Source organism: Andrena cerasifolii, chromosome 7 (genome assembly GCF_050908995.1).
Source record: "Andrena cerasifolii isolate SP2316 chromosome 7, iyAndCera1_principal, whole genome shotgun sequence".
In the NCBI taxonomy this organism is placed as follows: domain Eukaryota; kingdom Metazoa; phylum Arthropoda; class Insecta; order Hymenoptera; family Andrenidae; genus Andrena; species Andrena cerasifolii.
Genome location: NC_135124.1, coordinates 4378160 through 4405916, shown reverse-complemented (window position 1 = coordinate 4405916; position 27757 = coordinate 4378160). Strand labels below are relative to the sequence as shown.

Here is a 27757-nt window from a genome sequence, read left to right as displayed (position 1 = left end):
CCCCCTCCTCCCCTCCCTCCCAAAACCTCATCTCGATCGGCCGCCGGTCCCTTTCGGAATAATATCCAAATATTTTAAAGGTTCATATTTTGTCAAGTATAAATATATATATATATATATAAAACTTAAGAGTTCATTTCATTTAAATCAACTGAATGAACACACGATGTCGTTAGTATCACTGTGCAACAGTGCCGTCTTATCGTTTTAGCGGGCCCTGAGACGAGCTCCATATGTGGCCCTCCAAATTATTCTAAATTAAATGAAATAAAAAAACCGCGCTAATACACGAAGTGAATAAGTATTAAAACAATTAAATAAATAAGATTAAACGTGGGGTCCATTCCACGAAAAAAGGGCCTCATTTTAACCCTCATCCGTCCCTCGTGTCAATTTGACACAGTTTTCCCGTAATAAGTTATTCTGTATTTTATTTATGCTTCTTATAAACAAGCAGTGTGCTCGACACATCGTTTTATTTTATACGAAAATTGTGAAAAATCTAAGATGTAAATGTTAACTAACCTCAGAAAAATAACTGTTTACCGTGTCATTTCATCGATCTTATACCACTTGTCAATTCAACACCGAGGGACAGATTCAGTTCATGTCCCATTTCCAATTTTTTTCTAGCTTTTACAACCCTTTTTTTTTAATTTTCCAATTTTTCGCAGGCCCCCTGAGCTCCGGGGCCCTGAGGAAATTAAGACGACACTGCTGTGCAACACTCATATCCACAGTATATATTTAAAAGTACTAACACCAGAGTTTTTTTTTTAGTAATAAATTATTCCCAGAGTGCAAAAGTGTATCACCAGCATTTGGTCTGTGGTTATCTTCCATTAGAATATGATGTTGCTTAAACCATGTAATATCAGTTACACCAGTCTGCATTTAACTTCTCAATTGCAACACATCATTTCCATGACGATAAGAACCACTCATGATCCAAATCACCTACTCACATGCCTACAATTTCTTTCACAGCCTATTTCTACATCAACGACCTATTGAGCGAAATAGTTGAAGATAATTTCCATTGCGGAAGTAAACTTTTTTCACGATTATACACTCACTTGTAAAGGGATACAGCGACAAAGAGTAACAATTAATTCACTACGAACTGATGAAAACAGTGCATAAGTACATGTTTCACGCGCGAAGTCCCCACTAGTTTTGTAACAGGTGAGTAACATTGTCGCAGTGGATGACTAAAAGACGTTCAAACAAGAATAATACACACACGGCACGATACCACTAACGGTATCACGTATGTAACAGGCTTATCTGTTTCAACAGAACAAACGTGCAACGATTTATCGTTGGCTTTAGCCAGTATTAACTGTCCTGTCACAGTAGGTATTACTTGAAATAATGGTTCAAGCATTCATCTTTTTTCTCTTTAAACAGATGAAGCATGTTTATGCGAACCAAACATGCGACTAGGGTGAGAAAGAAGATAATAAGGCGCCACAAGTGCAACTACTCGTTCGCTCTTGTGCGTCGTGAGACAACGATTCGTGAAAACATTAACAGGGAGAAGAAAGCAGCTACAGTAGGGCTCGTTTATTCTGTCCGCTTAGAGCAGGAGTAGAATTAGGAGCGATGGGGCCGCAGTGATGGAGGGGGAAACACCTACAGGAGCGGTGGTAATGTGTGCGTGACTGACGCAGGCGCAGTTCACGCACATATCCTGTAGGTGTTTCCCCCTCCATTCACTGCGGGCCCCATCGCTCTTAACTCTGAGCAGGAGTGTCGAACATCCCCACTCCGAGAGCCGCACGAGTCGGGCCTGTGATGCCAGACCGGGGACGGGTTCCCTCGAGAATTTCCCCCACCTCGCGCACACTACGCCGGAGCTGGGTGTCCGTGAGCTCGGCGCTTCGGAGTCCAACTCACGGACGCGCAGCTCCGGCGTAGTGTGCGCGAGGTGGGGGAAATTCTCGAGGGAACCCGTCCCCGATCTGGCATCACAGAGTCGGGCCCCCGGTCAGCCGGTTCCCCCACTTATTTTTCTCCAGGCGTTGCACGAGACCCGGCAGGGAGAGAGTGCGGCACCTGGAGGAGAAATTCATCGGAGTGAAGTAGGTGTGGAGGGGGCCGTTCTGCGCCACTGCGGCTCGCGAGCCGCTAGTTCGACACCCCTGAGTTAAGGGGGTATACCCGTTTGAACCCTCGGAAAATGTATACATTTTGTGGATTTTTTTACAAGTCAACGGTTTGATGCAGATTTCCCGTTTTTTAACTATGTTTACATAGTATTATGAACTACTTATAAAAAAAGTTTCAGTTAAAAAACTATTGTTTTTCGGAAGTTACGGATACATGTCCGAAAGTCTCTCGATTTTAGACGGCTAAACGGTGGCCCTAAAAACTCGCGCTACGTTCAACCAATTCACTTCAAATTTTGCATGCAGAATCATAATAAGATTCCGCATCGTCCAACGAAGGCTTTTTTTATTTCGATTCCCCGTTTATTATTTATAAAGGAAAAAGGTGGATTTTTCTCTTAGAAAAATTTAACTTTACCTTTGATCTCTCACCATTTCTTTATTTTTCAAAATTTTCAAAAAACGGGAAATCTGCATCAAACCGTTGACTTGTAAAAAAATCCACAAAATGTATACATTTTCCGAGGGTTCAAACGGGTATACCCCCTTAAGTGGTAGATGAAGCTTTTCCTTCAGGACAAGGTCAATGATGAAAATGAATTTCCAAAACTTCACTTCGTGGTGCACTTGGCAACAGGCAGATGCTCTTAGAAAATATGGCGAATAGAATCATAAGCAGTCTTTATTAATTAAGCCTGCATATGAAAATTTGACAACAGAATTAAACAGACATCGCATCGGTACTAGGGAATGCAATCCCGGTCATTATTTACGATCCCGGGGTTGGGGGATTTTCTAAAGTCTATCTCGGGATTCCGGGATTAATCCCGGGATTGGGTAATAGAAAATTTCAGTAATTAAAATGATTTATTATGTGTTAAAATTCCACATCTTTATTTAAAGTAAACAAACTTACTTTGTATTATTAGTCTGAAACGAATATCATTTTAAAAATATAGTTTAGTCATATGCGACTTAACAGTAATCATTATTATTATTATTATTGTCCTTATTATTATGAAATGACTAGGTTTATTTATTCTGTTTATTTTTATATTTTTTAGGCGTTCATAAAGTAATTCACATTTTTAAAAAATCCCGACGCGCTCGGGATTATTTATATCAAATCCCGGGATTTTTAGAATCCAAAAAACAGCCGGGATCGCGGGATCCCCGAATACCGTATCCCGGGATTGTATCCCCTAATGATTAGGGCCTAATCGGTACCGACAACCAAAATAGCAATAAGAGTCGTAACTCACAAGGGAACATCCCGAACCCAGAAGTTCAAAAAATTCTGAAACTTTGTGAATATGTGGGGGATTTCCTACTGATCACAACACATTTTTTCTTTGCTGCCCAAATTCACTCGAAGCGGGTAAAATTAACCCCTGAAAATTCGGCTATTTTCCGATTTTCTGTTATAACTCGCGAACTGTAAAAAATAAACAAAAAGTTTCAAGACAGAAGTTACTTCTTCCAATTACATCCATCATTCGGTAAAAAAATATTTTACAGTTCACGAGTTTCAGAATTTTTTGAATTTCCGGGTTCGGGATGTTCCCTTGTCAGTTGCATAGAAGATTGCACTTAAAACGCTGTCAAGTGGAATAAAAATCCTGGAAATAGCCGCAGCTCTGTCAAGTGCACTTTTAATGATGATAGTATGTCAGTGTTAAATTTTTTGTTTTATTTAACGACTTTATCACGCATATAGTAGAGGAGAGAAATAAAAAAAAGGACAGCATTTATAACGCGCAAGAGGCGAAGTACAGTCAGGCTGTTATTAAACGAATCCTTACGACGGCTGTAGGAATTAAAATTAGGGTGGAAGCTCTTAAATACCGGGATAACTAAGATGCCCATCCTTTGCGTTTTTTTCCGAAACTGTATTCCAGGACCGCGTTGACATCACTCGACACTACACTGACACAGGATCTTCAAACACTGACAGATTAGGTAAAACTATAATACTGCCCTCCTTAGCTGAAATGTCCTATGTACCAATTTTTCATTTTTCAGGGTGTTCCGTAATATTTAGAGCTCCACATGTATTTCACTTTGTGTCAATGTACTTTGAAAGCCACGAAACAGTCTAACTTATTTGTCCTAACTGCTGTACAGATGTTTACAGCGACAATGTAACATCTACTAAGCTAGATAGTCATCTGAACTAACACTTGAACTACAGATACGATATTTTATCTTAGCATGACATTCTAAGCTAGTTGATTTCTGATAAGAACAACGGCGATGATGAGATTATGTTTAAGTGGTTCTTTGCAAATTAATTATTTAATTGCAACTAAGTCCATAATAATTATTTAATCATTTTATTCGGATTTTCATGCTACATTTTATGCTTTTATTTCGTATCCTTTATTTTCAAATCATAATTATTTTATGCTGTAAATTATAAATTACTTCTTCATTCAATGTGTTATACAAAAAGAAATTTTAAGCACGATTTAGATCGTTTCCTATGTTAAATTATCCTATCTCGCTTCCTTTACAAAGTTGAAATGTCCTATCAGGGACATTTACTTAATTGCCTTGCTAATTCTACCTTTGTAGCCCGTGCATCTGTTAAAAAAAGTTATATAACCGGTCACGAGATAACGATTCAATTTTTTAAAGCCTACAATTAGTGAAAACAGGGACGACAGAACGAAAATTATAAAACCTCATTTTCCGCGAATGTTCAAAAGTATTAGTTAAGTGAATTAAGCTAAAGACGGCAGAATACATTGGGTACAGTACTTTTGTTAAGTTAGGTAGAATATTTGTTATGCCCAAAGGGACAGTTTATTTCTCAGTGAGAAATCGGAATTTTTTTTCCAATCGGCCTCAACAATCTAAATCACAATTTGTTTTAAATTCGCCCCGTTTTACAACAAGCACAAGCCTAAGTTTGAAAACACACTTGACTTTTATCTCAGATAAACCACGACGGGGGTATTCTATCAGCAAGACTGCCTTCTTTATTGGGAAGCTCTGATTTCAGCGACACATATTGCTTAATTGGAATAAGATTTTGCAACATTTTTTTTTATTAAAAATCACAGTGTCTGCCTTTTGTCTCGGCCTTCACAGTTAACCATGAATCCATCTATTATCCCTGTCATTTAAGAAAGAACCCGTTTCGCGCATGAAGAATGAGCTCATTGGCTCCGAAGAAGCGTTGGTGGGGGTACAGCCAATAGTGGCTTCTCCCGGCACCAATGAGCGTCAACCTGCGCAGAACCGGTGTAAACTCGTCGGTCGGCAGGTTCCTTCTTAAATGACAGGGAGAATAAATACAGTAGAGCAGCAATTGTTGCATTATCGCTGTCCCCACCGCTTCTTGGAAGTATATAATAGCTATGCATTTAATTGTACACATATATTTTGTGTAATATAACATTACACTTCAAAATGCAGAAGGATTTTAATTTTAATTCCTATAGTTGTAAACTGGGTAACAGGGCGGAGCGGAAAATTTAAATTTGAATTTTTTGTTGACCTGGGTGCGGGATAGTTGTTTTTTAATTAACCAAACACAACTGTAAAACTTTTTTGGAAAAATATTCATCTCTGCAGGTCCCTTTTTCTCCTGAAAATGATTATATGATTATGTGATTACTAGTTTTACTACTCGGCTTCACCCGAAATTTAGATTCTGATTTCATAAAAAAAAATTTTTTGTGAAAATAGTCACATTCATCTGGATTAGCTAGACACAATCAGCTTGAGTTTACCATTCGAAAGTTTTTAAGATATGATTATATGATCATATTTAAGAGAAAAAGGAATCTGCAGACATGAATAATTCCCAAAAAATTTGTACAGTTGTGTTTGGTTAATCAAAAGACAACTATCCCGCACCCAGGCCAACTGAAAATTCAAATTTAAATTTCCGCCTATATAGTATCGCTCCGCCCCACTGGGTAAATACAGTGTTGTCTCTCAAATTGCACGCGTTTTCAGATTCTCTATACGCGTGAAGCTATCCCCGCTACTTCTTCCGTAATCGCCGCACAGTCGAAATACCGAGAATCAATTAATTTTCTTCGACTGAGCGACAGAATTTGGGCATCACGTATCAAAGAAAAACCCGAAGAAGCCGAACGCCGAACGAAAAAACAACTGCGCGTCGCCCCATACCACTCGAGTGCTCGAGGAGGAATCAAAGCAAGCCGAGTAGGCTACTCGTCTCCCAAATTGCGTGCGCCCGGCCCCGACGCTCGCGTATATAGCGAGACAGAACTGTACATGCATGCTTCGTTCTCCGAACAATTCGATTTTCCGAACCACTTCAGTCCCAAATAGGTCGTATATGTTAGGAAATCCGACACTATTCGACGAACGATGGCAGCCGAATGCGACTGTTTATCCAAAAGGCGAGCACGGCGACGCCGAGTCAGGGCAACGTGATGCCAGGCCCGTCATAAATTAGATAGGGCCTTAAGGAGATGTCAATGGCGTCAACGCAAGGATCTCCCGCTCAAGAACAGCCAGTCTTGTACAGACCACGACTCGAGACACGTTCTATCCAACCCACACCGAACTCGTCAAAATATATGTTTTTCAACTTATTCTGTTTTCCACATTGATTACGAATTCTTACATATAATTGACGGTCTACTGTGCATGAGAATATTCTTGGTATATCCTTGGCTATTTTATAAGAAGCAACCCATACATATGTATATATTTCTACTCCACTGTTTACGACCGCCAACTTTACCTTATCTGCTACCTATATGAACAGATTAGTAATCTTTGGTATGTACCAAGAAACTAAAATTAATATTCGACGACAGAACGGGTAATTGCACGTGAGTATTGATTCAAAGTATATAAACAGAGATTTGAAGAATTAAGTAGCACACATAAAAGAAATCGATTAACCCAGGAAGGAAATACGATTAGATAAGGTGGGAAACGTACAACACCGCATCCAATTTCCATTCCTGGGAGAACGAGTAAAACATCAAGGCGAATCGCGGAAACTCGTTTTCCGATATGCGACACGTTTGCGTCACGACGAAACTGTTGCAGTCCATGAATCATTCCCTATTCCCTCGTGTAACTGATTCACAACTCCATTTATAGTGGTTGGCGTACTAGACAAATCTTCGATCGGCAGACTGTCAAGACCAGTCCGATGAATCGTTTGATCAGTATCAGTAGTCGAATCCCGTACGAAGAGCTTCGCGTCTCGAATCCGTATCTCTTTGGCAGCTAGTCTGCCGAAAGACAATTGGCAAGTCTATCGAGTCTTCCCACATTACTGACACAAATAGAAATGTAAATTTTTATATCTTTCGTTAGGTCTTCATGTGGGCATTAGAGGAAGTGCAGTATATTTGGAATACCAGTTTGTTTAAGACGAATAAAAAATTACAGTAGATCATGGGAGGAAATAAAACTGCATAACATCATAGGAAAACTAGTAAACTTTTATATTTTAAACTCTCAGTAATAGTAAAAAATAAAAAGTAACTGAAGCTTTGATCTAAATGAAAAATGACAGGAAGTACCGATTTCGTTAAGGGGCAGGTAATTTGGAATACCGCTATTCCAATTTACCTTCACTTTATAAACTTAAAAAAAGCATGTAGATAAGAAAATTATTTTTTAAGATGATCTAATCAGGCTGAAAAATCACAATATAGGAACAATCTTAGGTAAATAAAATACATAAGAAGTAATATTTCAGTTAAACGATTTTATTTAAAATTCAGTAAAAACTAAAAAAATGACTGCCACTCTCCTCTAAAAAAATTAAATTTTTGTGAAAAAAATCAGGGGTCAATTTCGAAGTCTCTAGAATGTATTCCAATAGATTTTTTATTGAAATTTGATTACCGTTTTTGTAAAAAAAAATCTAGATCACCACATGTCGAGAAAAAACGAAGAAAATCTTTTAAAAATTGTAACTTTTACAGATTTCGATATTAGAAGCTAAAAATCTACACAGTTGTTGTTCAGATATAATACTTTGAGAGAAAAAATATTGTGTAAGTCGGCTTAGGGAAAAAACTATTTATTTTGCATATAGAATGTACAGAGCGTCAATATCAGCTTGTGGGTGGCTCACACCCAGAGTGTCAACGAAGGGTTAAATAAAATCGTTTAACTTAAACTTTTTTTCATATATTTTTTATTATTTACTGTTTACTGTCTAAGTTTTATTTGTGGTTACAGGCTGATTTCAAGTCATTTTTCAAGTTATTTTTCATAATTTTGAATTGTCATCTAAACTATGTACGCCTGCAAAGTTTCAAGTCCATTAGATAGTTGGAAGCGGGTTAAAATAGAGTTTCCAGATTTGAACCAAACAAACATACATACACACAAACAAGCAGAGGATCGAAGCTGAATAAAATCGTTTAATGAATGGCCAGCGCTGGCCCAAACTGGCGCGGCGGTAGCCGTTACTCGTGAAACAAAAGCATCGCTAAGCTTTGGAATATTCCAAATTACCTTCACCTTCGGTATTTTCCGAATTAGCAACACTAAAATTTTATGTCGCACTCTGTATTCTCGAAATTATCGCAAAACTGACAAGCAACCATAAAATGAGCATGCAAATGAGTATATTAAGTGTTTAACTCTAAAGCTTTCACATCTTTTAACCATGATTGGAACTTGCTGAAAAAATTTTGCAGATTCACGTTTTCTTATTCTGCAGATTATGTCGAAAATGCTGTCGCGAGACTCTTGTCAAAAACCTGGCAACACTGTGCAGGAACAGTACGTTTTAGAAACATATTTTTTTATTTGAAGTCGGGGATCCACTAGAAAGCTGAGCGCGGCTATGCTATGCTAAGTTTAACAAGCGTTTGTTTCCACCAAAAGCTAAGCTAAGCTGTGCCATGTTTTTTCGGAAGTCAAGTTAGCTCAACGCAGCAAAATTCCCACGCGAGCGATTTTCTGGAAACACAGCAAGGCACTGCTTTCCCTCTCCATAACCCTAATCCTCCATGCATCCACCACTTGACCGCAACTCCTCTGTTTCTGGTTGCCAGCTTTATCTTGTTCCAACTAGTAACGTATGCATGACTCCAGAATCAACTGAATCTGATCTCTTGGGATCCTGAAATGCGTCCTAAATTCATTGCCCGTAAACTCTGGATGTAACTGGAACTCTCCTTTCTTTTCTCTTTGCTCTATATGAGCCAGTGCCCAGAACCGATGTCCTCTTTTTCATTTACCGGACAGCAAAAGAGTTGTTGCTTCTGCCAGCACTTCAAAGCCCGAATCCTCCTCCTCCAAACTCACGACAGATGGAGCAGAGCTCGCACACGTTCTCTACCCCACACGTGCTCTAAAACTCACGGCGGATGCAGTGGGGAGGTCCCAAAATTTTGTAGCACTGTTTCGCTTTGGTGGACACTGTATACCATAGCTTAGGTTTCTAGTGAATCCCCGGCAGTCCCCTGGCAGTCCCATCGAGGGGCTTCCAGGATTCAAGGCTCTCAAGAAGCTATCCATATCTAATTGATATTAAATTCACGCAAATGAAATAATACGTAGCCCAACATCAAATTAAAAATATCAAACGTTTCTTCATGAATATTTCGACAACTAAAGCCAACGATTCTATGCGTTGGGGAAAAATTGCTCAGAATCATGATGCTGACAATGTATTAAGAAATCATTGAAATTAGTGCGGTGGGCCTCATCTGCATAATTACGCTAATCTATTCTGAAATATCTGAAAGTCAGTAATCGTGACCACGTGATTGAAGGCCTACGACCATAAAGCCTGATGTCTTTAATCACGGCACTGGTGGTTACGACTTTGACTTAACGTTTATCGTGATTCGATGATTCTTAAATTGCAGATGGATAAGCTTGCCCGCGCGATGAGCACCACCATTTACACGGACTGTGTTCAAGATTACTGGACTTATATCAAGATTGGTTGAATGTCCGTCATACTTGTTTACAAGCGTGTATGTACCCCTGTAATTTGAATAGTGAATCACAGAGCTGGCCTGAGTTGTGTGGAATGTGTGGGGCTCCACACATACTTTCCACACTTGAGATTTTGCAGTGCGTGGAATTCCACATTCGAGAATTTGGAGGGCATTTCACCATTTATTTTTTGTCCGCGTACTACTGTTTGTTAGCCTATCGAAATTTGATCTTTTAATTTATACACACACACCCCCCTCCCGAACTCCAACCGCGTGAAAAATTTTCTCCGCCGAACCTGGTCAACTATGTTGCACGTTGCAGAGGATGTAAGAAGTCGCGTGAACTCGCGTATCAGGAAAGCATCCCTTCCATTACCTCGTTCGTTCTTGCATTAATAATAAGCCTAACTTTCCTCAATTTCCCGTACATTGTAGGGAATATTGATTCGTTCCGCACTATGCACATATACCAGTTGCAAGCGAGCAGCATTGTTCGAGAATCTACATACTTTCTGACAAATTCTACAGCAGAAGGAAACGGTGTCGTCGAGGGACAAACAAATCGAAATTAATAGTCTCCAGAATTGCACGAAATTGTATTAAACGATGTAACAAATATGGAGGGTTGTGTTCCCGTTACGTCGCGCAAAGAACAAAATAAATTAGGCGACCGTTAATTCATCGCCCGAACATTACTTTACTCCGCCTTTAATGGTTTAACAGGTTCTGAGATGCTAACGGGAAAAAGGTTAGGCTACTTAAGCATCATCGAATAATACAGAACGTTCGAGACATTTTTATTAGATAAACCTTATTTCGTGAAGTTAAAGAGTGGACCCAGAAATGAGGCCTATTTTAGCCTCTTTTTGGTCCCACGATTTTGGAACGGAATTTGGTGCCAAATGATACCTTGTGATGAGACATCAATCACAACAAATTAGATTTTCAAAATTCACGAAAAAAAAGAATAAAAATCCTGTGTAGTGGGTGTTTTTTTTTTTAATATATTGTCTACCATGTTGAATCGGCCATTGTGAATTTTGCTGACTGCTAACAATGAATTTGAACTTAGGTTTTCAAAATTCACAATGGCCGATTCAACGTGGTGGACGATATGTTAAAAGAAGCACCCACTACACATACATACCTCGACCAGAAGTAGATTCGGACAGAAGTAGTAAAAACTAGTACCTGGATCGGTCTAGGGAGGCCCAAGCTAAGGCGGCAACCGAGAGAGAGGTTTTTTTTAGTGGGTATTATTGCACCACGAGTCCCACATAACCCCGGCACCACCGCCGGGGTATGCGTAGAAGCATTTCTCCCCCTCTATAAAAAAAAATCGGCCATTGTGAGTTTTGCTGACTGCTAACAGCGAATTTGAACATAGATTTTCAAAATTCACAAAAAAAAATAAATATCAAGAAATATAAATGTGTGTGTAGTGGCTACTTTTTTCTAAATATATCGTCCACCATGTTGAATCGCCCATTGTGAGTTTTGCTGACTGCTAACAACGAATTTGAACTTAGATTTTCAAAATTCACGAAAAAAGGAATATAAATGTCTGTGTAGTGGGTGTTTTTTTTAAATATATCGTCCACCATGTTGAATCAGCCATTGTGAATTTTGAAAATCTAAGTTCAAATTCATTGTTAGCAGTCAGCAAAACTCACAATGGCCGATTCAATATGGTGGACGATATTAAAAAAAGCACCCACTTCACAGACATTTATATTTCTTGATTTTTTTTCGTGAATTTTGAAAATATAAGTGCAAATTCGTTGTTAGCAGTCAGCAAAACCCCTGCAAATAATTGTTTAAATTATCGGACTGACATAGAAGTTCGTACGTCGAAGCGTATGGGCTGACGCGTTAACGATTTTCACTTATTCCACCTCCCATATCTCAGAAACTAATTGTCATCTCAACTTGAAAATTTCGTGTGACTGATGTCTCATCATAAGGTATCGTTTCACATAAAATTCAGTTCCAAAATCGTGGGACCAAAAAGAGGCTATTTTTGGGGGTCACTCTTTTGTATCGTCAAGAAAGTATCTTACAAGGGAAGATCCCGAACCCGAAAATTCAAAAAAATCTGAAACTTTGTGAATATGTAGAGAATTTTCTCCTGATTACAACGCAATTTTTGTTTGCTGCCCAAATTCACTCTAACGGGGTGTAATTGACCCCTGAAAATCTGGTTATTTCCCGATTTTGTGCTATAACTCGGGAACTGCAAAATAAATTTTTTACCAAATGATAGATCTAACTAAAAGAAGTAACTTTTGTCTTGAAACTTTTTTTATCTCTTACAGTTCCCGAGTTATAACAGAAAATTGGAAAATAGCTGATTTTTCAGAGGTTAATATCGCCCCCTTCGAGTGAATTTAGGCAGCAAACAAAATTTACGTTATAACCAGAAAGAAATTCCCTACATATTCAGAAAGTTTCAGAATTTTTCGAATTTCCCGGTTCGGGATCTTCCCTAGTTAGACACTGAAACGACCAATTCTAACCTGACCTTCGTACTTTCCGCTCTTCGCGTTTCTGTTTTTCAGGCTGACTCAACACTACACTTCACTGTATGTTTACAATTTTATTTCGAGCCGAACGCGATACACGCAGGCTCTGTTGAGATGATTTCCGATCAAAAACAATAGAAATGACCTGGTTAAAGTGTATTCTAAATTTAAACAGGAAAAAAAGAAGCGTTTCGTCGCTCGCAATGGCAATAAAAAAAAATGACTGTCCCGAACGTCGAAGTACTAAATAAAACAGCACTGTATTACAATATACCTGCTTCGTTTGCCCGCACTATTGAAAACCTCGAAAAAGCACGTACATGTTCAACCGTAAACAGCAAAATAATTGCTCGCTTACGTAAGCCATCACTGAGTAAACGTTCTTTGCTGCAGCGCGAAAGCGTCTACAAAAGTGAAGCGTTACGTTCAACACGCTGTTGTTTATTACATTGCGGAAAAACTTAACAAGCAACATGGCCAATGATTAAGTGAACACATGCCAACAACGATCCAGAGAAAGGAAAGAAAAATCAACCCCACCACCAATACTGTCCACCAACACGTCCAGTAAGGTAACAGTTTACACCGGCTTGATATTCGCGTGCAGCGTAAATATTATGAACTGCATAGCTCGGCAAGTAGGCAAGGGAAAACGGAGAAGACAAACAGGCACGAAGTGAAGAAGAGAGGGAGGAAGAAAGACTGCGCTATGGAACGAGTCTGATAAAGACCAACGTGACCATATTACTAATAAAAAACAGTACTCTATAGTCAACCTACATGCACCATCGCGTAAACGCGAATGACTCGCCCAATAAGACAAAAGGCTTGGGCACCGAGGGATATATATATTCCCAGGCGAGATCCGAGACCCATTAAAGCGTAAATAACGAAAGAATGTTAGCAGGCTGGCGTTCAGTGAAGAGGGCATAAAGAATGAAGGTGAACCATTTTAAAACGCGCAATTGGGACCACATTATTCGACTGTGTTTGAGGATTGTGATTTAGGCTTATCCTGCAACGACACTTGACGTACTTGATGTTTCGAAGACTGTACCGATGACCTTTAAATCCACATTGTTAAACGAACTTGGTTCATCACTGGCACAGTTACGGGCGAAGCCGTGCTGGACGTAGTCGGTATCGCAGTGACGAATATCCAGCAGCACAACTTTTAAGTCAAGAAGTCAGAATGGACTGCACAAGGTCTCGTGAAAGGTGCGACGCGTTAAACTGCCCGAATCGCGTAACTACCTGCGTTACTCGGTCACATCCGAAGGTTCCTGTACGGTTTACGTTACCGACGGCACTCGAAACTGTATCGACGAAATTGTAGCGCAGCTGTGTCACTGAATTCACACAATTAGGGATCCCAGCACCTCCGCTGGATTGGCTGTAAGCGAGCCGATGTTTAGACGATCGAGGTTCCAATAATAAACGCTTAAACGGCACGATTTTGGTTTAAACTGATCGAGCGCGAGGTGCGACGCCAAAAATACATTGCGAAACCGTAACACACAGGCGAGCAGTTGAGTCGAATAACCCGCGTTGTTCTCAGCACGAAACGCTCGGTGCACGTGTACCTACGAACTACGACACGAGGGTGCGCACGCACTCGACGGATACAGGTGGTTTCAGGGGGATCCCGCTTGTACTTTGTCGCCCTTCGACGGACGACCGTAAATGATCGATCACTGGCTCCGAAGAACACCCAACCTCCGACATGCCGGCGCGGAAAAAATTTCCATTGCGTCTTTACGACCGCAGCTCGACAATTCTCAGTACTTAAGTGTACACTTTTTACATATTTGCGAACATACAAGAATAATCGATTAAATTGTATTTTTTCTCCTTTAACAAGCGATTCTGTAGTCGTCAGGATATTATTTGACTGTCGTTGCATTAAAAAAATGTATGCACCTGTTAACTTAAATCTTAAGCTTCATGTTTTCACATTGTAACTTGTACCTTTGATCTGTCACGTTTTTCACCAAATAAATGGGGCACTTTTCTTCTGAGCACTTCATATGTTCTATCATAGTGATGATTAATTTTTGTTATCGCTGTGGGGACTCGTAAATATTCACACTGAGTCTCCAACTCATACGACACTAATTACAGATCGGTGATCTGCTTTCGTAAAACGAAAGACAGCGCCGCGTCCGAGCCGTGTGCCGGCAAAGCGACTGCGAAACGGCTCCGAGAGGTTCGTTGTTGTATCGCGTGTCGCAAGAAACGAGGAACTGGATGGGAGGATAGTCACATAGAAATGGGAAGGGCCCTGCAGCTTGCATTATGTTTGATGACTGCCAAGGTCAACTGCTTTCCATAAGAATGGCGGAGTGAACGTCTGAACAACTGTGGCTCAATTAATAGAGAACAAGCGTTGGCTGAGGGAACATCGCGACGATGGCGAAATTATCGCCTCGTCACGCCTCCTCCAGTACGTTCTCAAATTTGTTGCCGACGCCAACGCAGCAGATACGCTCGGCGTGTTCGTGTCTCGGCTTTGTCCGTTCGTAATAATACGCATCGAAGGCGTCACGTAACGATTCACGTCAATTAAGTCTCATTTTGGTAGTCCTATCCCTACATATCGATTACACGCATTCATCGCGGGCAGGAATTTTATTTCGACCATTACTTTTATCGCTTCTTGCCACGAGTAAGAACATAAAATTAGCTCCTAAATCATAATCGATGCTCCCCGGGCACTGGCGTTTGTAATAATACGCGATACTACGCCATTACTCATGATAAATGCTTATAGGAATGCGTGTTTTTTGCGAACTTGGTATTTCTTAAATCGGCTTTATGTGTGAAACAATCCTACATTTAAACGTGATATTGAAGTCAATGTACACGAAATTATTTAACCCCGGGATGTTGTGACGGGGGACACGAGCGGACTATATCGCTGAAATTTACAAGATTCTCGTGTTACGGTACCAGAAAAATGAAACGGGTAAAATGCGTTCAGGTATATCTAATTTTTATGATTTTCATATTTTCATATATGATATTCTGTAAGCGTTAATTTCGTGCCTACTGTTAACATATGCGACTGACAGCGCAAAGCCTGAAAAATCTGTCGTATATTGTATAATAATATTGAAGTGACCAGACCTTCCGAATCATGCGGTACTGTCCCGAATTTGAGAACTAACCTATTTAACATTTTCACGTTGAAAACAATATTACAAGTTAAGTGGAACTTTTCCAATTTGTGTGAGGAATTTTATAAGAATGTTTCGAGTAACGAAGATTTATTTAAAAAAATTCACTCGGCGGAAGAATATGCATAAATAACGTAATTATTTATTTAATATCATTCTTTATACTGATGGTTATATTTATATAGTTATTTTTGATATTTATGAACGCAATCATTTTTTGTATCGAGTCTATGTATTTCCTATACAGTTCATTTTTTGTTATAAAAATAAATGTTTTTAATTTTTTTTTTATTAATTAATCAGAAGTATGCTTTTTGTAGTTTTTATATTCGTAAACGCATAAAAATATAGATCCAAGGCATTTTAATGACGCAATTAAATGAACTAAGGAGATGGTGTCCTCACGAACGTGTTAAGCGGTTTTTTTATTTTTATTTGAACACGTCCCCGCCTTCCCGACATAAAACATCTGGTCACTTTATATATAATGTTTCGAAATATAAAGAAATAGTTTAATCAACTTAGACGATATCGTGGGCGAATTCCACTTACGCCCAAATCGCCCGTGAATTTTATTAGGGTAGGTTTCCATATACGCGACTGGACGCATCGTCAAGAATTTCAAAGTCGATTTTCTCGAAAATGAAGCGCAATATCAAAAAATTGTATTCCTTTTTGTCGACTTATTTACTTGTTATAAGTCGAAAAGAAAGAGTAACTTATTTTCATATCGCGCTTCATTTTCGAGAAAATCGACTTTGAAATTCTTGACGATGCGTCCAGTCGCGTATAAAGAAACCTACCCTAATGAAATTCACGGGCGATTTGGGCGTAAGTGGAATTCGCCCCGTATTGATACTTAAATTTCACAACAACAAAAAATGTCGAATTCCAGATTGTCACAACTATGCAACCGCATTGCTATATTCACATTAAAGAATACAAATATCGTAACTATTTTAGCATTCTGCAGAACACACAAATAGAACGTGCTGCGTATTCGGAAGAAAATTGTGTTACACCATCACAACATAACCAAGAAACAACTAATTTCGATCTGCCGATGATCGTAATACACTTGTTTACAACCTGGAATTAAGTGAATTAACAGCAAGCGCTAATGTAAAGATTGTTACGGTAAAATGAAGAAAACGAAGAACTGAGAAAGAGTGTTCGATACCTGTAGATCAAATATCACCATACCTTGTTAAAGCACTGGGCAATTCGACCTTGACAGGTAATCTTAACTTGTGCATTTTATTTCTACGTACACGCACTACTATATCTTTCCAGTTTCTCACTACTCGGTACGGGCTAGAGAAGCGTGCGATTTACGGCAGACAGTTTGAGTAGAAACATAACCAACAAATGTAGACCCGACTTTCCATTTGGACAATGCGTTCCGCGGGTGTGCAACAGGAAGGCGGCCAAAACACATTTATCAAACAACACATAAACTAACCAACAATACTTCAAAGGGGAAGAGTTCTAGCGAATGACTTTTACATGGACACTTGGACGGCTAACGACTCCTTTCTGGTCCGTAATCTTTCAGCGATGGTTGGAGACTAGATCTACGACGCAAACTCATATCGCGATCACTTTATCATTTCGATTTGGACGACTGGCCGTTCGATGTCGTTCATTGCACTCACTGTCCGCACTCATAACGTTTCCCTGAGCTCCACTGTATCGTACAGTTCCAGAAAATTGACACTTAAACAAAAAGAAAATTGAAGATGGCGTCAGCCAGGGGGCCGCGAATGGAAAGAACGATAGGGACAAGACAAGTCGAGAAACGCGAACGTTCTGAATCATCGCCACACTTTCCTCTCGTGCGAGCCATCCGATTCTTTAAAGCGACACGCGCATAGCGTAGCGACGGCTGTATGCAGTCGCTTGAAGTTCGCTATCGGCAGTTGCTAATCGTTCGCTTTATCGATCTGCTTATTGGCGGTAAATTCAAATATTCCAATAACATCTCCATCAAAGCATTTCGTTTCTGATTGGAATCGATTACAAAACTGCATATTTCTTCAAACCGAACCGTTACCATAATGATTATTATCATTGCTTATAAATACCAAGAACATAAAGTAACTAATATACATAAATATATTTTAATAACCCAAAAAACCTCAAACATGTGAACGTTTCCTCTGGAAATCCTTTTTTTTCACCGAAAATTTATATGGATCGATAGCACGTATCAAATAACGTGCAAAAATAATAATGTTGAGTTTAGGAATCTATTCGTTGAAAAGTTATGGGGCGAAAAAGTTGCAAAATTTTGACATATTTTCTAACCTTTATTGTGACAGTTACAGTGGTTGTCGCATATGATTCGTTGCTGGAGGTAGGAGGGGTAGGAGTTTGTAGTTTCTTTGTTTTTCGAAACGGTTACATTGAGGGATTTCGACACAGGGCCGGCGGAACCCATTATGCAAATTATGCGCCGCATAAGGGCGCCAGCCGAAGTGGCGCTTAAATAACTACTTATATCGCACGGTTAGTAATAAAAGAATCCAACTCCTGCATAAATAAAATGTAAATGTAATTCTTTTTTATATTGTACTCCGTAAAGGAAAAACATATTAAATAGAAAACCGGTGCAAAAATTTGGGGGCATCAAAAATTTTCTGGCATAAGGGCGCCAACCATCCTCGCGCCCTGTTTCGACAGCATAAAATACTTAGGGTGTTTCGAAAATACTTTAAAATACTTTTTTTACATTTCGAACAAAATTGTCTTCTTATGTTATATATATATATATAAATACTGCACTCCCTTCCCTCTGTGCAGTATTTCCGTTGACTTATTCCGAAACAATGCATTCCACTTTCTAATTAGTCTAGGGTATTAGTATCGGTTGAGGCCAGACTAGTGCGGGGGGCGCGCGCTCGGTTGCGGGCGCGTAAAGCGTGGTAGCGACGCGATGTGAGTTTGGGCATAACCTAAAATAATTTTTTCCCCAGGAAAAGTAGGAAGATGGTGCGTTTTTAGTATCCGAGGGTCTGTGACTATACTCACCAATGCGACCGTGCCAGGCCCGTGGCCTACGTTGTATAGTATTGGTTAGAAAAAAGTATCCATTCAAATTGAAGCAGTTGGTCACATTAGGGGTTAGAATATACGTCAAAATTTCACAGTCCCTTTTACTTAATAACTTTTCACTGAATAGATTCCTAACCTCAAAATTGTTATTTTTGCATGTCGCTTGATACGTGCTTTCGATGCATATAAACTTTCGGTGCAAAAGGTTTCCATAGAGGAAAAGTTAACCTCCTCGAACTACTTTTTAATCATATTAGCTAGAAAAAAAAGGTTATGATTCGATCATTGTCACCAGGTCAGCTTAATTTACAGACTCTCAGGTTGCGGAATAAAAGTGACATTTTCATTGACGATTAAACAAGGCAGTGAGTTGAATGGGTTTCTCTGCAGTTCGCGAGATATGTGTCGCGGAATAGTGATATAAGAACATGGTCCGATCGCCTTACGATTGATCCAATGCCGGTGAAAGGGATTACCATATAAACGGGATATGTGTTGCTAGACAAGCTGAACATTAAGTACTGACAAGCGCTAAAGGCATAAGCAGCTTGGAGAGAATTCGCGGTCGTCTACTTACCTAAGCAACGCTTTCCTCCAGCAGTAATCCGTTTCGATTACGAGCAGCTGTAATTTCATCATATACGTCGACGTTGCTCAAAGCATACAAGACCGTGGAAACACGCCGGCTGGTGCTCGTTTCAACACCAATTATGAATATTTTCACCTCTGCGATTCCTACGCGTATGTTGCCACTGTCCGGGGCGCGACTTCTGGCCGACCTAATTCCCCGTTTATCGATCAATAAGAATAAAAAAAAATACCGTGCTTTGTACACGCGGAAGTAGACCCAGCGATAAACGACAGCGTAATCCACGGCGCAAATGTTCCGGGCTCTCCTTTCCTTCCCCTCTGTCCCTTTCCCTTAGAAACCGTTGTACATTATTCGAAATCTCGATTACGATACATTCACCGCACACCAGAATGTATCGCGACGGAGCTGCTGGCCTGGCGCTGCCACTGCTCGTTAAATGTTCCTGCGATTTCTTGACCGTGTAACTTTCCTGAAGAGATGTCCCATGGATGGATGCCACGGTCGCATCTCGTCCCGTCACAGTGCAACTCGAGCTATGGTCGAAAGGACAGCGACGCTTTCGTCTAGTCTCCACTGGAAAGCTCAAGAGCGCCGCACAGGTCTTCATGAAAGGCGCAAGCGCCCCTTCATAGATCGCGCTTTTCTCACGGATAAACTGGACGGGCTACCAGTGACGTCATTGCGGAAGGAACATTCATTCACGAATGTTCGACGCCCCCGCATCACTAAGGCCGAAGACCTTCCCTTGAAAACCACCACCTACATAGAATCCCCTGGTAGAATCAACATTCTGCTTCCAAACGATATGTATACGCAGCCCCGATGACTGTGTCCTATAGTTTTAGTTTTGCGCAGTACCGTGGCGTGTGCTTTCGCGTATCGGAGAATTTACTAACAATTCTAATTGGTTAATAAAAAAGATTAGGCTGTGCAATTCTTGTTTAAATACATGTACCCTATTCAACGCTTCAATTAATTTGCCACCATGAGTTGTGAGAAACGTTCGGGACAGGTGATGCACAAAATTAATATGAGTCTGAAATTTTATGTATAATATTTACAGTAAAACTGCTGTTTCCGTATATTTTGATGATAAAAGGAAGCAGAAAACGCAAGTAGCTTTAGCAACAGAGTTTTGAGTTTATTACCTTAATTTAAGGGACCAGACGTCCCGCATTGTGCGGGACAGTCCCGCATTGAAAAGTGTCCCGCAAAGTGTCCCGGATTGGACATGTAACCTTTTACATTTTCGCAGTGGCATAAAGTTACTGTTTCCTCTACTATTTTTGTTGTGAAAAAAGAAATATTTTTAATCTCGTTTCAATGCATCACTTTATAATCACAAGTACGTGTTTTTAAATATAATGTAAATGCTTTAATAAACTACGGAAAAGATCTCCTCAGGGATCTGTTAACCCCCCTCCTTTTTTTTTGCTTGCTTGCTTGCTTGTCCCGCATTGGAACAGAAAATATCTGGTCACTTTACCTTAATTATACTTATATACTTATGTGCTTTATTCAAATAATGTCATCTCTAACTTAAGAATTTTGTGTTTATCTGTAAAACATGAATCCAGCCTGCGATTGGTTAAAGAAACAGGTAACGCGCCAAACATAGTTCACGTTTAAAAAGAAGAACCAATCAAGCGACGTTTTACATGACTATAATGTCCGTGCATGTTTACTTAATCTTCTACGCCTCTAACCTGAGAACTTGCAAGTAAACAACAATCGAAGGAAGATTGTAAAATAAGCTGCGTACTGGTTATTTTTGTCAGTTTTAGATATATAGCTAAATATACGTAATGGTAAGTTTTTCCCCGTATCTCCTTACCTCCTGTAAGGCGTTCGAATTACTTCGGAGTGAGATAACCTCAAATACAATCAAGATTTTCCGCAGGATGTGTTTCTAATGATCCGACGAAAGAACATGACGATATTTACCGATGCAAAGGATAACACTGTCGTTCTCGAACTTAAGAAAGTTATAGAAGGTGAGGGATACGTAATTCATATGTTCGTTAGTTTACTAAACATGAATGACATTTCGAATGAGAATTGAACATCTCTTTCCATTTCATTCTACTAGTTTCCACAGAATATTATCGATCCTTGTGAAATGTAAATCGAGAATTTAAAAGGTAGTTATTTCGCAGGTATATTGAAAATACCACCTGCGAATCAGCAGCTGTTTAATAAGGACAATGTTCTAATGTCAGATACTAAATTTCTATCTGATTATGGACTAACATCTGTAACTGCTAGACCACAGTCGCCCGCATTAATAGGATTAGCCGTACGTCAAAGAGATGGTCAATTTGAACCGTTAGAGATGACTCCATTCTCAGTACCGCCCGATTTGCCGGAGATCATGAAATCTCAGCTAACCAATGGCCAAGATCAGTCGCCTTAAAATGATATTAATTTCTGCCAACTAGCTGATGATAAGGTGTTGAATTCGATATAATTTTGTGATTAACGATCGAGTACCGTTTGTACTCGGACCCCCCTGACTGAAGAGGATAATAAAAAATAAAGTTCACAATCTAACACATCCTTTAAATTTATTACAGTCATCTGTAGCTACAACAATATCGCGACACTTTGTTGTTAATGCTGAGACAGATGAAATACCTCAGTCACATGTAATTTATAATTATAGTTTATATCTTTTGTCCTACAATGCTTTGTAATACTTTCAATATATTTATCTCTCATTTCAATGTACCTTATTTAATTATAAATTTCCATCAATTGCCTTAAATTTTCTGTGGTATGTGTAACAGTGTCGCCTATTACTCGTTCTGCAAAATTCAGAACTATTCAATTGCGAAAGTATTCACTATTAATTTATACAGTTACGAAATAGAAATTTTAAAATGTGATAAAATATAAATATGTGGTGTACTATATAATTTTAATATATTTATTGCATTTGGTCAGTATAATACATTCGGCTAACTATCACTTTGAATAGAAGGTATAATACTTTTATTGACCAGATTTCGTTAAGTACTTTGTACTTTATTTACATATTCTTCCAACTGTTTCTGTAAAAAATGTTACATACAGTGGTTCACAGCCATAATCGTACACTCTTTAAAATCGCATAACATTTTTAAACTTGGTCCAAACGACTTGAGTTTTTTTTAGAAGCTAGAAGGATTAGTTTGCTAAGTGACGTAATTCGTCGTTTTGAAAAAAATTGCACTTGGTCGGAATAGCAAAAAAAAAGTAGAAACGGTCGTTTTTTCAACTTTTTTTTGGTGAGCCTGTAACGAAAATTCAAAAAAACCTGTTTGTAGATTTAAGTATGTTATATACGTGCTTAAAATTTCATGAAAATCGGTTAACGTTGCTCTGAGCTATAAACGCTTAAATATCGCAGAATAAGGTTGAGAATCACGGGGAATTCCCAAAATCAGCGATTCAGTTTTAAGCGTTTATAGCTCAGAGCAACGTTAACCGATTTTCATGAATTTTTAGGCACGTATATAACTTACTTAAATCTACAAACAGATTTTTTGAATTTTCGTTACAGGCTCATAAAAAAAAGTTTAAAAACCGACCCTTTCTATTTTTTTTTTTTGCTATTCCGGCCAATTGCATTTTTTTCAAAGCGACGAATCACGTCACTTAGCAAACTAATCCTCCTAGCTTTTAAAAAAAAACTCGAGTCGTTTGGATTAATTTTAAAAAAGTTATGCGATTTTAAAGAGTGTACGATTATGGTTGTGAGCCACTGTATATACATTGCATCGAATTATGCCTACAAAAGTTCTATGCAATTTATGAATATATCAACTGCATTCGTGCAATATTTAGTACACAAAATCTTGATATATTTATTAAGTCGCTTGAGATTATTACAGTTTGAATATGGAACAACAGTCACAGCTATACAGCCACTGATTTCAAGCAAAGATTTTGCGACGTGTCTGTAATGAAACTAAATAGATGCATAATGAAATGTTTATGCTAATGTGCGATACTTATACAGATATTTAACATTACTGCCCCAATGAACCAAAGGTGAAACATACTACACTGCATTTCATATTAGAGCATACCGACGCCCCTACCGATTTCCGACCGATCTGCGCAGCTCCCACTATTACCCACGGTTTGAACCGCACGCGATTGGTCGTGGTGGTTTCCAAGGAATAACTGGTACATCCCAAACGCGGGCCTGGCCGTTGTCAACGTAAACAACGTCCCCCACGAAAAGTGAACAGAGAGAAGCCGTGCGACGGAGAAAAACATAGGCGGTTAAGTGGGTAGTCGGGCGCAGCAACGCCTCCCGAGGGTCGTGCCTACGCGAAACAGGTATGCTCTAATATGGAATGCAGTGTATATTCATTGTAAGTGCCACTTTACTCAACACATATTTATTTCCTTGAAATTAAAAACCTTCTTTCTTAAAACAAGAAAAGTTACTCTTTTCTTCAGAATATTTGTTCAGTCAAATTGAGACTGTGAATCATTTTTAACTAAAAACTTAAATACCTGACAAGTATTTTCTTAAATTCTAGTGTCAAATATCTCTGTGAATAATGCACTGAACATGTATCTGTGTATTTTTACTCTAGATTAATTGTAAACAGTTAAAGTAAATCTGTTTCTATAGTCTCTATAGTTGTGACTTCTGTTTGTAAAAATTCGATTATGTGTCTCCAAAAACAGTATCTTTGAATTACTTAAATGTCAATATCGTGGACCTTTCTAAGGGAATTTGGGAAACATAATGTCATTTACAAATACGCGATACGTTAAATAATATATTTGTATTAGCTGCAATGTATGAAAATTAAGTCTGAGAAGGGTACTGAAGTATGTATGTAACTTAATTATGGGTCATGTTTGACCCATCCGCCGTGCGCTCCATCCGTTATCCGAGGGTTAAGCGTTTAACCATTTGCTTGGGTTGGCCATGTTTCCACCCCCGAATTCTAATTGTTATCTGGCATTGGCGTGTTTTTACGCTGACAATTTGCCGGAAGGAAGTAAACTGCGAATAAACTAAGGCACTATTTAGTATACACACTTGTAGTCTGCACTGACTTTTAGTTTACAGACTTAAACCTTCGTACAAAGTTGACATGATCGAACGGGTTTCATTACAGTTTGTTACTTTGTAGAAGAAATATTCTGTGCCATTTAAAAAAAAAAAATGTGATCGTAAAATAACAACGCTAACTTTTCTTTTACACATTCAGATGTCCCCGTTAAACTCCTTTAAAGACTGTACTTCCGAAAGGGACCGGTGGCCAAATATAAAATTTTAGCTTCGGCAATTAATGCGTTCAAAAGATACAGGGGTAATTGTGCATAAAAGGGTAAACCTTACCGATTTTTTGTAATCACATTTTTTGTTACCACTGTCCCCCGTCTTAACAATATTTCCGTTGACTTATACCGACACAACGCATTCCACTTTCCAACTTGTCCCGGGTATTATGGCGGTATTCTCAGTCGCAACTTATTCTTAAGCAAATGCTTAAGTATGCCGCATCCTCTACTAACCTAGTAGCTAGTAAAGGATACTGAATGCTTAAGCATTTGCTTAAGAATAAGTAGTGACTGAGAATACCACCCTTAGCATTGCTTGGGGCTAGATTAGTGCGGGGGGCGCGTAAAGCATGGTAGCGAATCGATGTGAGTCTGGCGATGCTAAAAATGAGACTGTGGTTACAAAATTTCAAAAATAAAAAATGGCAGGGCGGAAGGATTCCCGAGCAGGGGGGCCTGCACCAACGTCTAAAAAACTTAAAAAAAAAATTAATTTTTTATTAATATTTCGGAAACTAATAAATACCTGAAGCTACAATTTTAGATTTAGGGTCCACACCCCCTCCCCATCTCTCCCCCTAAACCTCATCTCGATCGGCCACCGGTCCCTTTCGGAATAATATCCCCTTTAAATGCCTCCAAAGTAGTCCTTTTTTTAATTTAACGTATGTAGTTTCTGGAATATATATCTGTAGAGTAGCAGGGGATAGCGATATGTCGCACTATTCTTTGGATATCCTAGTACAAATGTTAATTATTATTTTTCTCTTTATTCAAGCACATTTCCATAATGAATTCTTTATAAAACTCTTTTTTACTGGGTACATAGTGACCACCCTCGTGTTTCAATATTGTCTTGTTTATAAACAATTCGCTAACTTCTTCGGCCATTTCTGCAAACAAGAGTAACAGTAATAATGGTTCCCTCTTTCTTTGAATAACGCATTAAAAACTATCTGACCTGTTGGGATTACTTGATCAGTCTCTCCATAAATGTGTAAAGAAGGTATAGTTATTTTTTCGTCATAATACATTGCGTGAGGCATACATAAAGACTTAAATCCTGATATGATAATCGCAAAATCAAATTTGAATTGCAATACTGTGGAATAATATACATTTAGTCTAAACACTTTTATATAGTTCATACAGCAACGTTCATAATACACTTACATTTTTTTTGCTGCATAGAACAAAGTATAGTAACAAAAGCTGCACCTTGTGAAAAGCCTAATACACCATCGAACGGACCGAATTCGTTGAATGTCCTTTCGACTAAACTTATACTATCTTTAAACCCTACAGATAAATTGCTCGGTGTAACTGCTTTGAATATGCAATCTTCGGTATTAAACCACCATCCATATCCTAAGATTCATGCTGTATGTTACTACTCGATATTAAATGATATTAGGATTTTAGCATTGCTTAACAACACTAAGTCGTTTCTAGATTTTCTAATTATTTATTTAACGGAGCATAAACTTTATACGCTGATACCTTCTTCTGTTTCATCCGCACCAAAATTACTCTTCATTGGAACCCGATGGGGTGCTTTTATAAATATAAACTCCACATCCTTTTTAAAACCTTTTCTTAATGATCCCAATTTTGTCTTAAAACTAATATCTGATTGAGCATATCCATGAATTGCAAGTACCTAAAATAAACGTAATGCAATATATATTGTTTTGATTTATTTATAAATATAATAATTCTTGCTTACGCGTAATTTAGCAGAAGCTGTAGTCATGTTTCCTAAATAAACTATTTTATACAATAAATTACAACTACTAAGCACATAAATATTCTATTTTTATATTAAATGCAGAATTTCGGAAATATTAATAGTATATGTATATATGTAAATTTTTTTAATGTTAGTTCAAACAAAACAGGAACAATTTTAATTAGTGTATATGTAATTGTAAAAACTCAACGTCAAACAGTTTTCTAATTGTATTTATTCGTGTAACATGAGATATAAAGACTAATGGCAATAGGTTAGTTTTATACAGAATTATTGTAAGAAGATGTAGGAAATGTCATGCGTGAGAGTGTGTGTACTGTGTCCGGATGGAAAGAAGTCGGTCGAGAAATTCTATGGTCTGAATAGTATATCCCTATTGGTCGGCGCGACATCGGCAACGAATATAAAGTAAGCAAACGGGACACGGGCGGCGGGAGCCAATGCGAGCGAAGAACCCTCTTGCCCCTGTGACATTTCAACCGACTTCTTTCTACCCGGGCACAGTTTGGGAACCCAAGTGGAGGCGTGGCTTAGATTTCAACGCTGTGGTGGTAAGTTGGCAAACTATTGAAAGTATGCTCGGATCCCACCAAACATTCCGAATAAGTAAAAATTTAGTGCTCAAAAAAATTTAAAAACACTCTTTTTTCACAACATGTCTATATAAACACTGATAATCGTATGGACTTCGACGGATTTCGGCCTACTCTCAGTAGTTCCATTTTCTGTACTAATTGGCGTATCGAAATTCTTGGTTTCCCAATGTATGTAGTACAACTATTTATGAGAATGAAGAGAACCAATCACCAATGCTGCACCAGAGTACCACGTGACCGTGTTTCCCGCTCCCCAAAGCTGCTTCACTCCCCTCTCCTAAAATCGCAACTATTAGTCCGTCCCTACATTCCTATGTCCATGAATTACATAGGTTAAAACAGGACTCTCCAGCGTAGGGGCCCCCAGGGGGGCCAAGCTTCCCTCTTACGAAAGTTGAAGCTGTTGCGAGTTGCGACTCTCGCTCTAGCGGCGTTCGACACAAACTTAAGAAGCGCGAAGTTCAAAACGGATCATACGAGTGTAATAGGAAAGGGAAACAAAGCGAAGTTCGCACAAGCCCGAGGGGTTTGAAAATAGTTAGAGATTCTTTAATGAGAAAACTTCAAGATTATAAATTAATCAATACCCGCTTGGAAACGGGTGTTTGAATAAATGAACTGCACTTTGATCCCTTCTCCTAGATGTAATTCCAGAGCAATGTTGTTAAACGCTTGATTCTAAAAATCAATAACTGTGAAGGAAATAGATTCACCAATGAGAATTTAGTTAGTAAATATATTATTGGCTCTTAGATTTTAA

At 38.8% G+C, this 27757-nt stretch overlaps 3 protein-coding genes and 1 long non-coding RNA gene across 17 annotated transcripts in view; 2 read left to right on the top strand and 2 right to left on the bottom strand.

Annotated features, from left to right (window-relative positions):
- LOC143371646 (phosphatidylcholine:ceramide cholinephosphotransferase 2) overlaps positions 1 to 20124 on the bottom strand; it is a 46491-nt gene extending 26367 nt beyond the window's left edge. Inside the window, exon 1 of one of the 12 annotated variants that reach the window (XM_076817081.1) lies at positions 19348 to 20124. In XM_076817081.1, coding sequence (XP_076673196.1) covers positions 19348 to 19409 — 62 coding nt within the window. In that variant the 5' untranslated portion in view covers positions 19410 to 20124. Of the gene's footprint in view, positions 1 to 1076; positions 1212 to 3956; positions 3993 to 12534; positions 12684 to 12898; positions 12923 to 13576; positions 14313 to 14508; positions 14668 to 16919; positions 17585 to 19347 lie in introns of those variants that run through there. The other 11 variants (XM_076817078.1, XM_076817079.1, XM_076817082.1 and 8 more) reach the window with 11 other exon arrangements.
- LOC143371697 (uncharacterized) overlaps positions 1 to 24399 on the top strand; it is a 41779-nt gene extending 17380 nt beyond the window's left edge. The window contains exons 1-2 of one of the 2 annotated variants that reach the window (XR_013086096.1): positions 3643 to 3670; positions 23812 to 24399. This is a non-coding gene — a long non-coding RNA (uncharacterized LOC143371697). Of the gene's footprint in view, positions 1 to 3642; positions 3671 to 23811 lie in introns of those variants that run through there. The other variant, XR_013086095.1, reaches the window with a different exon arrangement.
- Elob (transcription elongation factor elongin B) lies at positions 20886 to 22085 on the top strand. 2 transcript variants are annotated; one of them, XM_076817160.1, is made up of 3 exons: positions 20886 to 21170; positions 21252 to 21356; positions 21519 to 22085. In XM_076817160.1, the coding sequence occupies exons 2-3, from the start codon at positions 21275 to 21277 to the stop codon at positions 21773 to 21775; spliced, it is 339 nt and encodes a 112-aa protein (XP_076673275.1). In that variant the 5' UTR covers positions 20886 to 21170; positions 21252 to 21274; the 3' UTR covers positions 21776 to 22085. The 2 variants fall into 2 exon arrangements, with proteins under 2 accessions (XP_076673275.1, XP_076673274.1); XM_076817159.1 differs by having other exon boundaries at positions 20897 to 21170; positions 21263 to 21356.
- Positions 24400 to 25321: 922 nt separating the features above from the next.
- On the bottom strand, positions 25322 to 26891 carry LOC143371678 (esterase AGAP003155). The gene is made up of 5 exons (XM_076817142.1): positions 26378 to 26891; positions 26152 to 26311; positions 25825 to 26019; positions 25613 to 25753; positions 25322 to 25544 (listed from the first exon to the last, which is right to left on the bottom strand). Exons 1-5 carry the CDS (start codon positions 26402 to 26404, stop codon positions 25402 to 25404), a joined length of 666 nt encoding a protein of 221 aa, XP_076673257.1. The 5' UTR covers positions 26405 to 26891; the 3' UTR covers positions 25322 to 25401.
- Between the last annotated feature and the right edge of the window lie 866 nt (positions 26892 to 27757).

Coding starts and splice junctions, on each gene's coding strand:
- Elob (XM_076817159.1), top strand. Junction 21,357..21,518: donor ACTTAAGAAAGTTATAGAAG/GTGAGGGATACG, acceptor GTTATTTCGCAG/GTATATTGAAAATACCACCT.
- LOC143371678 (XM_076817142.1), bottom strand. CDS start 26,404: ATGACTACAGCTTCTGCTAAATTACGC. Junction 26,020..26,151: donor TGCGGATGAAACAGAAGAAG/GTATCAGCGTAT, acceptor CATGAATCTTAG/GATATGGATGGTGGTTTAAT. Junction 25,545..25,612: donor TGATCAAGTAATCCCAACAG/GTCAGATAGTTT, acceptor TCTTGTTTGCAG/AAATGGCCGAAGAAGTTAGC.